Genomic DNA, 17,346 nt, shown 5'->3' on the forward strand with positions numbered 1-17,346 from the left:
TACAAATAAGCCATTCTCTCTTTGTGCCATCAGGTGGCGCACTACACTACACACCGGGCGCCTGTGAAACAAGTACATTAAAAGTCCTCACTGACTACTGACTCACTGGAGGGATTTAGTGGAGTTTCCAGGCTGCTGCACATCATTTCGAGAGAAAGGTCAACCTACGGTAATTAAGTTACAGTCATTTGAATTATAGCCAGTGCATTGACCTTGCAAAGATGAATAATGCAAACTGAGCATGTGTGGTCACTACAGAACACAGGAAGTGCAATGAGAGGACATCTATTGTGTGACAAATAACTGATTAAGTTTCTTTCTCTTTCAAACACTGCTTTACTGCATAACATTGCAAACCATAAATACTATATTATCTCCAGTAAATCTATATTATTAATGTGATATTTTACATATTTGTCTTGTGACTATGACGTAATGACATAGGAATTTACACAAAGGTTGTTCGAGTACAAAGGTTAACCATGCAGTGTTTAAACTGCAGCCACATGCTGTTAACTACCATCAGACGGGTTTAAGCGCTCTTACCTGCAGCACATAGTCCAGAACGATGTGCCGGAAACACTTGCGTGTGGCGTTGAGGATGTTGGTGGCCTCCTCCACCTCGTGCGGTTTGTTCCGAGGTGCCTGGGCATTTTTGGACAGCGCTGCTTCTTTCTCCTCGCTCACTTTGTCAAATTGTTTCTTAGCTTCTTTAAATTTCCGAAGGTCCCTGCACACAGCAATACCATTCCTTAAATGTGCACTCAGCGATTGCTGAAACTGTGCCATTATAAACTGAGACAAGAAAAATGGCTTTGTGTGTGGACTCTATTGATAAACAGACAAAAATCAGTTTGGCAAATGTAAAAGTTTAGAGTCTGAACTCACAAAGTGGACAACATATTATCACTTCTATAATGTTCTATTGTGAACGATAAAAAGTTTGGGTTTGGTACGATTTTTTTCTTCTTTTTTCTCTCTTTTTCTGTTCTGAAGTTTCACCAAGGCTGCATTTATTTGATCAAAAATGCAGTAATATCATGAAATATTTTTTATAATTTAAAATAACTTTTTTATGTGAATATATGTTAAGCTGTAATTTATTCCTGTGATGGAAAGCTGAATTTTCAGCATCATTACTCCAGTCTTCAGTGTCACATGATCCTTCAGAAATCATTCTAATATGATGATTTGATGCTCAAACATTTTTTATTTTTATCAATGTTGAAAACAGTTGTGCTGATTAATATTTCTGTGGAAACATTTTTTTCAGGATTTGATATATATATATATATATATATATATATATATATATATATATATATATATATATATATATATATATATATATATATATATATATATATTTTTTTTTCCCCCAGGCCAAAGACAAATAAAAAACAAAAAAACAAAGAAAAGTCTTTGGCCTGAAATTGTATGTTTTCTATAAATTATATAGATCATTATTCTAGATATTGGCATCAGCTTTTGAAAAACCCATATTAGTCAACTGTTAATATAAAATTTCACATTTTATTAAAAACTTTATTAATAACATGTAAATTGATTCAACAATGGTTTAATTTTGTGATACTCACTCTCGCACAAACGTCTGGAGTTGTGATTTGATTGATCGCTGTGCTTGGTCAAATAAAATCTGCAAAAAATAATAATACCTGACATTATTTTCCATAACAAATCACCATATTTTCTTTCAAAGTTCTCATTACTGTAATGCAGCTATAAAACTTACAGTACTTTTGTGATTCTTTGTATTTCTCATACACTATTACAATACAAAATATTGTTAAAAATGACAGCTTAAAAAGTACTGTAATATAACAAATGTATTTTTAGACACCATAATAGCAGTTCAAATAACAAATACTATGTGGATGCATCAATGCTTTATAATTTAAATATTTCATTCATTTTTTTTAATGAAAAAATTATGAAAACATGTTAAAAATGAAAGGATGACAATTATTCATATGTGTTTTTGTTGTTGTTTTTGCATAACCCATTCAATTTATTGCAAAGAAAACCAAATATACTTGGATTTGTTTTTATTAAATTTATATTTCAAAAAAAAAAAATTCTAAAAAGAAAGTAATTTGTGGGTACAGTGTACATTTATCTACAAAACCATAGCAGAATGGTTTTAAGACCATGAGCAACATAAATTCAAAGTATAGTTTTATCACATATTTTGGACATATTTCAACTTTAAGATATAAATTGTGATTAGCCAGTGCGAACTGGATCAAGTGTGCGATGGATAAAATGGTCAAGATGCATTTGTGCTTCAAAGATCATGTGCTTAGTTCAATCATGAGGACTTTAACCACAAGTCAGCTGATCTCACCACAGCCTAAAACACTGACTCAGAGAGTCCCAGTATAACCACTGTGGACAACAGCAGCACTATTGAGCCATGAAGATCACAGAACGATCCTTTATTTTATAGGAATAAAAAAAGGCCCAAAACATACGCCACTCAAGAACATGAGTGCACGCTCAATTTGTAGCACCACAAGTTTGATTTCACATGTACAGTAGCTGAATTTAAAAGTACTTCCCAATGTTGCCACAAGGGGCGCTATAACAGGCATTATCATAAACAGGTCAGTTTTTAAGTGAAAATGATGGAGAATCAGTTTGAAGATTAAAGTGAACTCCTTAAAACAGACAGCTCATAATTGAATCAGCAATCTAACTACAAAAGTTGTAGACTACAGAGGGAAACTGGTTGCATGTCAAATAATTGCAGTCATTTCTCCTGATTTCAAAATTCTTATCTCAGCACATTTAAGCTTCGCATTTCAAAAATAACAGAGAAAAAAAAGGAGAAGTCATAAACAATAATGCAATACAGCAAAAGCTTTTTGCCCAGATTTTCTTACTGTGTGATAGTTGATCATCTCTTGAAGATTCTCTGCAAACTTGGTAAGACTGGACTGTGAAGAAATGAGAACTTTACACAGGGGCAGCAAAGACACAAGCATACAAAATCCCCCAAAAAACAACAACTTTGGTTATTTATCACAAATGCACAAAATACCAAGCAGAATCCCACAAAAATATGGCTTAAGTCACACAAAACAAAACAAAAAAAAAATAAAAAGTAAAAAAAAAAAAAAAAAAAACATAAAAAAAGGTTTAGCTTAAAAATGAATTCTGACATTTTCATACCATCATATTTGCCATATTTTCCCTTCAAGTTCTCATTTTGACTTTTTTATTTTATGTTTTACATTAAAAAAAAAACTTAAAAATGGCAGTAAATCTATTATACTGTTTACTGTACTGTAATACATTAAATGCATTCTTAGTCAGTATAAAAGCAGTACAGCAAATACTATGATGATGAATGAATGCTCTATTATTTTAACAAATAGTATTTTTTCAATATACAGTAAATACGCAGCCCCATTCATCATGTTTTTCTTTTTTTTTCCTTTTTGCATAAATGAAAGTCAAACAAAAAGATAGTAAATCATATCCAGGACATTTTTTTTAAAAAGCATTTCATGTATATGGAGGGTTGCTTGACCCTTAGTTCACTTTCAAATAAAATTTTCCTGATAATTTAGTCACCCCCATGTCATCCAAGATGTTCATGTCTTTCTTTCATCAGTCAAAAAGACTATTCAACTTACGGAAAAAAAATGAACTGGCGCTGCGTTCGTTCCATAAGTTGAATAGGGAAGGTGTAGGAAGTACAGCGTAAGCTTTTTGAAGAATACGAAAATGCGGTTTTGGCGGAAGCACTTGGAAGGCGATTATTTGTTTATATAAAGCATATACATTTACATTTTTTTCAAAAATGACCGATCGTTTCTCTAGATAAGACCCTTATTCCTCATCTGGTATCATTTAATGCCCTTTGAATCTGCACTGAAACTGTAATTTTGACCTTTAACCGTTTGGAGGCCATTGAAGTCCACTATAAGGAGAATAATCCTGGAATGTTTTCATCAAAAACCTTAATTTCTTTTCGACTGAAGAAAGAAAGACATGAACATCTTGGATGACATGGGGGTGAGTAAATTATCAGGAAAATTTTATATGAAAGTGAACTAATCCTTTAACGATGGAATTGTGGAGGTATTAAAAACAAAAAACAACATGTGCGCCAGATGCATATACAAGGAAATACACTGGTATGTTTTCATAGTACAATGGAGCGTTCACAAAGAACATTTCAAAGAAGCAGGAAAGTAAATATTCAAAGACTAGGAATACTGGTATGTAGCCAATGATTTTGTGTGAACACAAACCAAGCATGCTTTCAAAATGATATAACTAAATAAACATTCTTTAAATTAATGGCATCATACTGGACAGATACAGCAAGGCAAATGCACTCTAGAGTTTAGAGGCTTTAACTCCCGGGACACTTTCATATGAATGGCTCAGTGTGTTTGATTCTGAAAGCCCTTAGGCTAATAACAACTGATTGGCTATTACGCCCTCACCTCAATGACATCATCTTTGGCGGACTGCTGTGCCAACTCCCGAATCCCGTTCACAAACTGCTTGTTGGCTGTGTTGTACGCCTTTCCAGCATCTATCATCCCGATGCATAGTTTCACCAGCTACACAAATAGGAGAAACAAAATATACATTATTTAAATATATAGTAAAAATGAATATAAAATATAAATATACATTTATAGTATATAAATATACAAATATATGATTTCTGAGTCTGTGGGATTTGTTTGGCTTGTTTTATTGTTTGCCAGGCAAAAGACTGATAGCAAAGCAAAGGAGAGAGAAAAAACACAAAACATCATAACAAAACCAAAACACAACACCACAAAATACAACAAAAACAATGACAAAAAACAACAACAAAACAAAAAACATTGGGTAAAAAAAATAAGTCTCACATTTTCAGTTTCACCATATTTTTTGTCATATGTTCACATTTTAACTTTGTATTGTTTTGTACTGTATATTGTTTTGCAATTAAAAAAAACCCTCTAAAAGACAGTAAATAAATTATACTGTACAGGTGCATCTCAATAAATTAGAATGTCGTGGAAAAGTTCATTTATTTCAGTAATTCAACTCAAATTGTCGAACTCAGCACACAGACTGAAGTCTTTGGTTCTTTTAATTGTGATGATTTTGGCTCACGTTTAACAAAAACCCACCAATTCACTATCTCAATAAATCAGAATACTTCATAAGATCAATTAAAAAAAGAATATTTTTAAACAGAAATGTCAGGCTTCTGAAAAGTATGTTCATTTCTATGCACTCAATACTTGGTTGGGCCTCCTTTTGCATTAATTACTGCATCAATGTGGCGTGGCAGAGAGGCAGTCAGCCTGTGGCACTGCTCAGGAGTAATGGAAGCCCAGGTTGCTTTGATAGCGGCCTTCAGGTCATCTGAATTGTTGGGTCTGGTGTCTCTCATCTTCCTCTTGACAATACTCCATAGATTCTCTATAGGGTTCAGGTCAGGTGAGTTTGCTGGCCAATCAAGCACAGTAACACCATGGTCATTGAACCAGCTTTTGGTACCTTTGGCAGTGTGGGCAGGTGCCAAATCCTGCTGGACAATGAAATCAGCATCTCCATAAAGTTTGTCAGCAGAAGGAAGCATGAAGTGCTCTAAAATTTCCTGGTAGATGGCTGCATTGACTGTGGACATCAGAAAACACAGTGGACCAACACCAGCAGATGACATGGCAGCCCAAATCATCACTGACTGTGGAAACTTCACACTGGACTTCAAGCAACATGGTTTCTGTGCCTATCCACTCTTCCTCCAGACTTGATTTCCAGGACCTTGATTTCAGAAAGTGGCTTGGTACGTGGAATGTGTCAGTTGTAGCCCATTTCCTGAAGACGTCTGTGTGTGGTGGCTCTTGATGCACTGACTCCAGCTTCAGTCCACTCCTTTTGAAGCTCTCCTAAGTTCTTAAATCGGCTTCGCCTGACAATCTTCTCAAGCCTGCGGTCATTTCTTTCACTTGTACACCTTTTCCTACCACACTTTTTCCTTCCAGTCAACTTTCCATGAAGATGCTTTGGCCCAGCACTCTGCGAACAGCCAGCTCTTTCAGCAATGACCCTCTGTGGCTTACCCTCATTGCAGAGGGTCTTGATGATCGTCTTCTGGACAACTGTCAAGTCAGCAGACTTCCCCATGACTGCTTTTGGGATTACTGACCTAAACCCAGTATTAATACCCTGAGAATGGTAATTTAATTTTTTAATTTTAATTTAATTTTTGAAATTAAATATTATTATTATATTATAATAAATATTATTATTATTTTGATGAGCAGCAAGCTGTAATCATCAAAATTAAAAAAATATATTTTAAAAGTGACTGAAATATTTTACTTTATGTCTAATAAATCTAGAATATATTTAAGTTTTACTTTTTAATTAAATTACAGAAAAAAATAACTTTTTCATGATTTTCTAATTTATTGAGATGCACCTGTATATTGTATTTTTTTTTTATTTTTTATCAATGCTCTATAACTTAATACATCATTAACTTGTCATTATGATATATAATTTGTCTGCATTATAGTTGTTAAATGTAAAAAAGAGAAATTGCGGCTGTCAAAATATTAAAATAACTACTAACAATTTAATCATTCTTTTTAGCTGCTTCTAATAACACCCGTTACCAGGTTTTTTAATGGATGATATTAATGTAGATAGATGTTCAAATATTACACATCTCACACAGGGCACGTTGACAAATTTATGTTGATTTCTAAGAAAAGCTCCAGTGGCTCCTCCTTAAGATTTCACATCCTTCCTCAGAGAGAGGAGGAAGTGAGCGGCCTGAGTCACTCGGCCAAATGACGCTGGGTGGGTCTGCAATCTGACCCAACAATGAGCCGCTCACTCACTCTTGCTCCGACAGTCACTGCTCCCACTTTTACAGCACTCAATAGTGACTACAACAGGAAAGAGGCTCTCAACTGAAACTAAGATTTAATAGTGACATGCTTTTTCTTTTTTCCTAAGATCCAAACTAGTAATAGACATTTGGACATTTTGAAATTGATATTGATATTTGAAATGTTTTCAAATCATGCTGGTTCATCAGGGTTTTTTTTTTTTTTCCCATGTCAGCTTTTGCACTTTTGGACCCTGGTGTTTACTGCACCACTTTGGAAGCTTGGAAGCCATTCATTTCATGAATCTTTGCTTCACTGAATGAACACACCAAATCAGTCAGAATAGGTACTACTGAATCAACATTGACTTGACACACTAAACTGCAAGTTAATTTCTTTGGAGTGATGCCTGTCTTAAAATGAATGTGTACTTATGCTTCTTAATAAAAATTCAGTTAAAATTGGAAATAATTGCATTACACACACATACACATTGCAAAAACAACATTTCTATAGGAAACATAGACCATGTTCTCTACAAACTAGCATCAGCATCGGCCCATAATTATTTATCAGCTGACCACTACTCCAAAAATTACCTTGTCTAGCTTGGACTCCAGCTCACAGACATCTCCCTCCACTTCCTCGATTGTTGCCCTGTTGAGGACAGAACAAAATTTCAGTCACATACACTAACTGCACAAGAAGCACAAAGAGCCTTTCTAACACTCAAGAGAGAGGATTGAAAATGTCATAAAAAATGAATTATGACTGTCTTTGAGTCTTTGGGGTAGGAAATCATTATAAGTGAACTTCAGGGACCAAAGTAAATGCTACAAAAGTGTAAAATATGGTCCCTAGGCATATTAGCATAAAACAGAATGGCTACTGGTTTATTTGGTTAGAAGCAAAAGGAAAGATCAGATTCTGTTGATTATCCAATAAATGAATGCAATATTTACACATCGCCTCTCTTTAATGAACATACAGCTCTAGTTTGATCTAAAACAGTTTGAGCTGCTTCCAGTTCCTGTCTGATACCGAGTGATTTGCAACTGCAACTCTGCCTACTGTAGCTTTGTTTTCAATCTCTTACTACCCACTCTTTGGTGTTTAAATTGCTAAATAGAACTTCATTATTATCATATAACTGATATTATCTATTAAATTAATCTGACATTGCTAGCTTTTTATTTTAAACTGCCATCACTAGCACAGTGTCATTAGCATTATGCTAGCCTGTTAGCTTGTCATTTGTGTTTAATGTAGCTTTTCTCTCTTTCGCTCTTTTATGAGTTGATCAAACAACTGTCGAATCAACCATCAAACACTGTGGCCCGGTTTCACAGACAGGGCTTAGACTAAGCCAGGATTAGGCCTTATTTCAATTAGGGCATTTAAGTATCTTTCACGTACCATAGAAAGAAACATTACTGCTGTGCATCTTAAGACAAAACAATGGCTCTGACATTTAAAATATGTCAGTGCAAGTTGCTTTCAGTTAAAACAGCTCAAACATGCATTTTAGTTCTAGGACTATCTTAAGCCTTGTCTGTGAAACCAGGGGTGTGAGTCATAGCATTTATAGTTCACATTTATTGCGGTCTCAAAATTCTGGCCAGTTGATAATACCTATAATATCAAAATCGACTGTGGGTGGTAGATTTTCCTATTTAGCACCCAAACTCTGCAACACGTTTTTCTTAGTGTTATTCGAGAGACAGACAAACTGTCAGTTTAAATCTAAATTAAAAACACATCTCTTTAACCTGGCATACACATAACCCATTATCACAATTCTAATTCTTCAAATTCATTAAAGGATTGTTAGGCTGCATAAATTAGGTCGACCTGTACCAGGAACACTTCCCACCTGATGTACTACGCTTAATATGTCCATGATCTCATCCTTATCCCAAGTTTACCGTCCCAAGGATTCAGATGAGGCCGCGGTTTTAACATGGTTACAGTCGTTCATAAACCAGTCATCCACTCCTGGCTAAACAGCAGCTCTACCCTTAAGTTTTAAACCACTGGAAAAACTAGAACTCCTCCTCCATATGCCGCATAATGTATCCCGATCCTCAAAAAGAAGGAGCTGGATGAAATATTCTGACTTGTGATGCAGCCTGGAATCATAATCGCTCCATATTCAATTGTTTGGCCAGAGGAGAACTGGCCCCTGACTGAATCTTGTTTCACCAGGTTTTTTTCTCTATTTCTGTCACCTGGTGAAGTTTGGGTTCCTTGCCACTGTCACCACTTGCTTAGGGTTTAAAAGACACTTAATATTCAGTAATACCTCATTATTGATTTGACTAAACTGACACTATTGGGTGAGAAGAAAACTTCAACTGAATTGAGCTGGATGTATATGGCAGTTTTATGTCATGTATATAATGGTATCGAATATCAATATTTGTCAAGGTATCATATTGAAGTTAGAAATTCAAGTATTGTGACAACGCTACACTGAACTGACTTGAGCTGCTTTACAGCAGAATTTGTCTCATATTTGATGAAGTTCGCATCATTATTATGTTCCTGTTTATTAGTGTGAAGCAGCTTAGAATGAGGTGCTGTATTGTATAAAGCACAAAATAAAGGTGACTTCACATCATTTTGTCATGACCGCAGCAAAACTGCGAGAAGACATGATCTGTCCAGTTTCACTACAACTACAACAGCCGTCTCTTTTCTGTTCACATTTCCATGTGACTTCATTGCTGAGATGTTTTAGTCAATCTAAATTCCTGAGGAAAACATGCCTTAGAGAAAGAAAAAAAAACATCTCTAAAAACACACTATAGTTGAGGTCCTGTATGCTGATCATCAGTAGAATGATGAGACTGTCGATTTTCACTAACAATGTGTGTCCTTAATATTTATATTATGTAGAAACATTTTACAAAAGAACTCACATACCCGATTACCCAAAATACCTTTACATATCTCAGTAAGAGGGACAGAAACACATGTTCATAAATATGGTGTGATGATCTTCTAAATTCCCTTTCAGATCACAAATGAAGTTCACGCACACATGCCTGGTCAAAACTATCATTTAAATATGGCAAACACATCAAGCCAGGTGTGACGTCAATGAAGAGGCATGCAAGAACTCATGGCGTTTGGTGTCACTGACGTTAAATCCCGTGTGACGTGAACTTTCATAGTGTTATATAACACCATCATTTTAATATAAGCAGATACAGATGAGTAATGATTACATTTTGATCCACTCCTTACACAAAATTATCATACATGTATATAATAGTAACATATAAGGTAGATTTTAGATTTTTTAAAAACAGTTTTAAAAACATCTTTATTGGACAATCTTAAATATTTAATTTGGCATTTCACCTATTTTTAAAGTTGAATTAAGGGAGCTTATTTGATTACTGAAGGATAATTTGACACTAAATACTGGAGTATGATGCTGAAAATTCAGGAATAAATTACATTTTTATATATATTTACATAGAAAACAGTTCTTTTAAATTTTACTGTATTTGATCAAATAAATGCAGCCTTAATGAGCAGAAGAGACTTTTCTAAACATTAAAAAAAAAAAAAAATAAATAAATAAATAACAACTTATTTAGTGATGGCCGATTTCAAAACACTGCTTCATGAAGCATCGGAACGTTATGAATCAGTGTATCGAATCATGATTCAGATCGCGTGTCAAACTGCCAACGACTGAATCACATGACTTTGGCGCTCCACACAGCAGATTCGATACACTGATTCAATGTGCTCCGATGCTTCCTGAAGTCGTGTTTTGAAATCGGCCATCACTTCATAAGTCGTTATTTTGTTTTTTTGGAGCATCTCGTTGCTTTATAATATTAATATTGAACCACTGTACTCACATGAACTGATTTAAATATGTTTTTAGTACATTAATGGATCTTGAGAGAGGACGTGTCATTGCTCCCTATGGAGGCCTCACGGAGCTATCGGATTTCAACTAAAATATCTTCATTTGTGTTCCGAAGATTAACGAAGGTCTTACGGGTGTGGAACGACATGAGGTAAGTAATACATGACAGAATTTTCATTTTTGTGTGAACTAACCCTTTAAGTAAGTTTGTTGTCAACAGAAGAGGGGTGAGATGGTGTTGCTGGGAGCTTTTCCAACAAAATAATGTTCAAAAGTCAATATCAGTTTTAGTCAATATCGGCTTGGTTTGTACTTCAATCAATTTTAAATCCATTTATAGTTATTTCTGGCAGCAGACAAGATGGTACATAAACAAAAATGTTTTCATTAAATGCGAAATTCATTAAGGTTCTAGGCTATGTACAGTTTTATAAAAAGGAAAATTTGTGTTTTAGGTTTAGGGGTACGCGGTATCCCCGATTATTCACAATCATGAAAGTTTGTTATTTGTGTGCGTTTTAAAGCTTTGCCTGTTAAACAATTTATTCACATGCTGTTCTGACATGCATTTTTTTGAGCGTGTGCACACTAAAAGCCTGTCAAACAGTGCGTGAGTACTAAACTAAATTATGTCTTAAGTGAGAGTAAACAGTTGAGAGAAAACCGGATGCGCGTCTGTATATTAGATCCATGCATGAGGTCTTAAAGTGACAGCAGCCCAATAAATCCGCTTGTCATTAATGTCAATCAAACAACAAATGACAAAACCACTTACTGCTCTTCACTGAATAACTTCAGTAGCTTTAATAAGAATCAGTGTGTCTATATAATTTATTCAGCAAAGTCTATGTAGTTTTATTTTTTTACATTTATTCAATTTCTTATTTGAATACTGCTGTTAAATACGCCTACTGTGAAAAAATACAGCACTGTTCATTTCATTTGCATATTATATTGTATTTGTAATGTGCATCTTTGTTCATAATTTAATTAAATTAATTAATAATATTAATATTAATTAATAAAATAAATTAATAAAATAATGAAAAAGATTTTCACCCACCCCTACTTTGGCCTAAATGGTTTGCCATTGTTTTTTTTGTTTTGTTTTTTTATATATATATATATATATATATATATATATATATATATATATATATATATATATATATATATATATATATTATGTTTTTTATCTTGTAAGGCTACATTTTTAAAATAGGAAAATTAGTTTGGCTGAACTGCTCAGTCACTTGCAAAATAATAAAACCAACATGAAAAAATAATGATAAAATCATGAATTGTGATTTTCCTGAAAAAAAAAAAAAAATGTGATATGATATTTTTACCATATCCCTACCTCTAGATGAAACCCACACAATATATTATGCCCCAGAACATCACCTCTGTTTATTATCCCACACACCTAAACTTAAAGACACCCTGACTTATGCAGTCTATTTTAAACAGTTCTCTTCCTGTAACTCTGCTATTGGCTGTCTGTGTTATCTTGTTATGATAAAGAGCACTTGGTTATAGTTAATCAGTAGAGTAACGATTCTGAAGCCCATCTTCCTGACAAAACCTCTTCTTATTTTTGTCCTAGAGATTTTCCCAAAACAACTCTGGCTCGAGCAGACTGTTGGGAAAGTGCTGACACAAGTGAAGTGGGCTGCTGCTAATGAAATCTAGGCCATTGCCTCATAGACTCAAACCTGGAACAGATCCAGAGACTATGTGAGTAATGAGCGGGGGGGAGGTGTGGCAGAAACTCATTCACATTCAATGACACATGCTAACACGTTAAACATCTGGCTCCATCATGATTAACTACCTGCACAGATGTAATCCCATCTCCCACAAAAATGTCACAACACCAACAAAACCATCCAAAAAGAGTACATAAGAGCAACTTCTTAAGAGAAATTAACTTCTAAAAGGATTAGTTCACTTTCAAATGAAAATTACCCCAAGCTTTACTCACCCTCAAGCTAGGTGTATATGACTTACTTCTTTCTGATGGCAGTAAGGAAGGAAGCTAGGTTCGGAAGGTGGTCTGGCGGAAGCTAGATATTTAACTTTTTTTATTTTTTATAACACAAATGCATCGTTTCACTTCAGAAGGACTTTATTAACCCCCTGGAGCTGTGTTGAGTAGATTTATGATGGAAGGATGTGGATGGAGACACTTTCTTCAGCTCATACTGGTTGATCCCACTCATTGCCATTATAAAGCTTGGATGCGTCAGGATATTTATTAATATTTCTCTGATTGTGTTACTCAGAAAAAAGAAAGTAATATACACATAGGATGGCTTGAGGGTGAGTCTTAAATGAGAATCTTAAATGAGTCCCAAACCGAAATAAAGAATCATGCTACTAAAGATCCTACTGTATTTCTTTAGAAATATCCTTTTTTTTTTTCTTTCTTTTTTTTTTAAATTAGTAGTGCTTGTGAAGCGAAGCATCACTATTATTATTATCTCACATACTTCTTCCTCACATAGAAATTTTGGCACCTTGCTCGTCTCGCACCGTTCGTCACAGACCTATGAATGAGATGTCAAAAAATGCGGCTTATTGAGGACACTACTGCTATGACTTTCTTCAGAAAATGTACATTGTAGGTTATAAATATCATTGTATTTTATGAGTCACAACATGTTACAACATCAGTATTTCCCATACATTGACTAGACTGTGGCGGCCGGCCACATTCTAATTTGTCCCGCCACAGTCTCAAAATGAAACGGAAATTAGGTTTGTCGTGATATTTAAATAACCGTCTGATAATTGCGCTCTTTTATATGGCAAAAGTGGGAGTCATAGAGCAAAATAAGTAGACTACCACCAATTAAGTTTTCGTGCACTATATTCAAATTAATCTGAAGCTATTCCATAGAAGGAGTACATCGTTAAGTTAACGGTCAGAAACTCGTCTTCCCTCCGCTGCAGCTCCCTCCGCGTTCGGTAACGACAGTCAGCACGGTAAAACTCTCCAATATGATATTCCCATTATAGGGGTAGATAAAGGGCTGTGGATTTGCATAAAATGACTTTATCTTGCTGGAGTTTATAGCTGTTTCTGAACGATGTCATCATATTGGCTACAGGATGTCTGTTAGATCGCACAACACAAGGACTATGAATTTGCGTCACACGCACAATAACTGGAATTTAAAAAAGTGAGAAGAAACATATGTTTAATAAACTGTTAGAAGCAGATATACACCGGGATTCTCTTTGTACCGTGAACTTTTCAATGCGCAGCGCAACTGCGCGCTCTGACTCCACATTGCTTCAAGCACATCATTCTGCACCCGGGATGCGCATTAGCCGTTTTTTTGCTGCTGTTTTGAAGCGTTTCATATTATCATGGTTTTGCACACTGAAAGATTATTAATAGCCTATTTTGTTCTGTCGTATCTATCATATCTTGTTGCCCCATTAAAAAGCTGCATAATACATTTAAAATAAGCGTCTTTTTATAAATTAATTCAACAAAGGTAACCTCTTTTGCTACATATTTTTAATGGTTTTATGGTTTTAATTGTATACTCTACATGTTTGACCACTTATGAACTATCTTTTAGCCTACTATATGTTGTGTATGTGACAAATGTGCCATCACTACCATCACCAATAAATAAATTACTAATAAAGCACAAATTGTTTATAAGAGAACAAATTTCTTCATTGATCTAGTCACTTAATTTTGTTCTCAGAATGCACCAGATGTATGCATTTAAATTTGAAATGTACAAAATTTTCCTCCGGGGGGCATGCCCCCGGACCCCCCTAGAGGAACCGATGTCCACCCACCACAGTCTCACAAAATCCTGTGGGAAACACTGCAACATGTATACCTGCTGTAAAATGTTGTGACTAGAGTTGTCAAAAGTACCGACTTCAGTATCAATCAGTACTGAAATTTTAAAAATGTGATGCTTGAACGCTGTTGAGTGGATTCGTAAACCATTGGATAACTTAGTAAACTCATCGGATATGTCTGTGATTGACTACAATGATCAACGCATGGGAGCATTTGAAAGCACATAGAAGTGTTTGAATTTGAAAGTGTTTTAAAACCAGGAGTGGGAGCGTTTGAAAGCAGGCGTCTATCAGCAGACTCGTCCGCGATAGACGTCTGCTTTCAAACGCTCCCGTGTGTATCTGTGTAAGCGCTCAGTGAAGAGCGTCATTGATGACTATTTACAATGTTTTTGAAGTGCTGATCATTGAAGCCAATCACAGACATATCCGATGAGCCGTAAACACAATGGGCAATCAGAGGTGTTTACGATTCCGCTCAACAGCGCTCAAAGCGTTTTAAAATTTCAGAATCTGGATCAATCCTGATATTTTCTCTCTCTAATCGATTCTGAGCTTAGTTTTAACAGCAGATGGCGCTCTAGGCTAGTTTTTAACCACACACTCTCAAACACTCACAAAGAAGACTGCTGGACAGCGCTCGTGTGGTTAATAGTGCTTAAATATACTTGCACCTCGGTTCAGAATGCTTTTATAATGCGAGATTAGTAATTTGCTTCAACATTTTCGAACATTATGAATGATTATTTTAGGTTTAAGTGGTGTGTGTAAAGGCAAGAACACTCCAAGTTGACGGTCGGCCATCGGGCAGTTTTTCTTCGTCAGCCGATTAAGTTTTCTCAGTGTGTTCTCCACCTTCGGCTGAAGTTGGTCCTCGTCGGCTTTTTTTCGGCCGATTCGAAATATTGAATCACCGTCGGAGCTTGTCAGCCGTCGGGCCATCTGATCATTCTGATTGGCTGTTCAGATACTGCCACCTGCTGGTACGGAAAGGCATTTCATCTCACGCAGGCACAGAACTGACGTGCTACTTGGCTGTCGGCTGTTTAAGCCGGGCACACATTTAACGACTAGCTAAAACATTCTAAGACTGTGCTCAACATACAGCGATTGTTTCCTGCGACTGAAGCAGATTTATATACTTACACATGGAATTTGAACACCGACTGTAATCGCAGACTGAACGCAACTGGCTCTGACTGGACGCGTTTGAGCGTGATCAGTCATAAGTATCAATTTACATTCATAATCGGCCTTACAATTGTTAAGTGTGTCCCCGGCTTTAGCGTTGGTTTGGTGTGTCAGGGCAACTTTGGACACAGATGCTGCCGACGTGATCCAACCCCGCAGTCTGCTTTCGTTGCCACTAGTTCGTCGGTGTCGGCTTGGTGTGTTCTGGCCTTAAAGGAACTTGAAGCAGGCAGTGTACAAGTGTTTCTAAAGCACTTATAATAGTGCCATCTCTGTTTAAAAACTAAGCTCAGAATCGATTCGAGAGAGAATCGCAATACATCGGAAAATATCAGAATAACTCTAGATTCTTTGTATCGCGAATCGAGATTCGATGTATTGTCCCAGCCCTATTATTTATTTCCAATATCATAAACCAATTAAAACACAATAAAATAAAGTTAAATAAATAAATATATCAGATAATTTGTCCTTTATATGACAGGGCAACCTGCTGTTTTGACAATATAGCATAGATTTTTAACAACAACAACAACAAAAAATCTAAAAAAAAAAAAAAAAAAAAAAAAAAAAAAAAAAAATAGTACAAAACATCTTAATGTTTCTAATTTTCTTTTGTGCAAAGAAAAGTTTCTTCTTTCTTTTGATTTTCAAATGGCAAACATTTGCCCAAGACATGTTCATGACGGGTATCATGGGATTCACTCAAACATAATGAACAGATTGTTTGGTGTATGGATATCCTCATCAGTGATGTGGGACCACATTAATAAAAGAACCAACATCAAAGAACAAGAGGCAATGTAGAGGACTAAACATCCAGAATAGCAGGAAACCACATCAGACCTCTATTTGTCAATGTTCATCATAAAAAGCAGGACTATTCCTAAAGAGTTTATCCAGCTGGATTCAATGGGGGAACCACCTTCGTCAAAGTTTTTTAGAATAAAAATGCAACTAAGTTTCTACCAAGAGGTAGAATGATGGGAAATCTCTGCTAACCGTTCTTGACAACTGAGGGTGAGGTGAGATCATTAGAAATTCCTCACTGGAATGGACCTGTAACAGTTTAGTAACAGGATTTAAGTCATGATGTATCTCACTGTGACGCTCGGGAGTAACTGACGCTTGGGACGGCCCCTCTGTTGTGGAACTCTTCCTGCAATTGTTGGGAAACAATCTGGGATGAAAAAGAGGGGGAGGGAAGTTCCCAATGAGGTAAACCTCAGAGTTTTAGAAAACCAATAACACCATGTAATGAGATTACATGGAGGGAAATTTGTAGACGAATCCTTGCCAACTCTAAAAGAAAAAGGAAAAATCTGCACCTTGTTTGCATTGCATTGACATTGACTAATAAGAGTTCCCAAAAAAAATCAAGTGTCCAAAAAAAAAAAAAAAGATTATTTTTACGTTTGTTTCATGTGGCTTCAATTATATGGTCAGACACTTGCATGCGCCATTATATTGTTAACATTTTACCAAAATCAAGCTCAAATGGAGTTACAAGGTTTTTGACCAGCGAAAGTCAGAAAGTCAGTGTGTGTTTTTTAAATT

General features: G+C 35.5%; 1 protein-coding gene across 5 annotated transcripts in view; it reads right to left on the reverse strand.

Annotated features, from left to right (window-relative positions):
• Positions 1–17,346, reverse strand: part of LOC125254985 (arf-GAP with coiled-coil, ANK repeat and PH domain-containing protein 2-like) — a 53,041-nt gene that overhangs the window by 32,567 nt on the left and 3,128 nt on the right. For all 5 annotated transcript variants that reach the window (XR_007181807.1, XR_007181810.1, XM_048169863.1 and 2 more), the window contains exons 2-6: positions 7,478–7,535; positions 4,479–4,598; positions 2,904–2,957; positions 1,599–1,657; positions 547–730 (exon numbers count right to left, since the gene is read on the reverse strand). Coding sequence is in view for 3 of the 5 variants with exons in the window: in XM_048169863.1 (XP_048025820.1) it covers positions 547–730; positions 1,599–1,657; positions 2,904–2,957; positions 4,479–4,598; positions 7,478–7,535 (475 nt within the window). In the remaining 2 variants the exon portion in view is untranslated. The remainder of the gene's footprint in view (positions 1–546; positions 731–1,598; positions 1,658–2,903; positions 2,958–4,478; positions 4,599–7,477; positions 7,536–17,346) is intronic.

This window comes from Megalobrama amblycephala, linkage group LG2 (assembly GCF_018812025.1).
Source record: "Megalobrama amblycephala isolate DHTTF-2021 linkage group LG2, ASM1881202v1, whole genome shotgun sequence".
NCBI classification, from domain to species: domain Eukaryota; kingdom Metazoa; phylum Chordata; class Actinopteri; order Cypriniformes; family Xenocyprididae; genus Megalobrama; species Megalobrama amblycephala.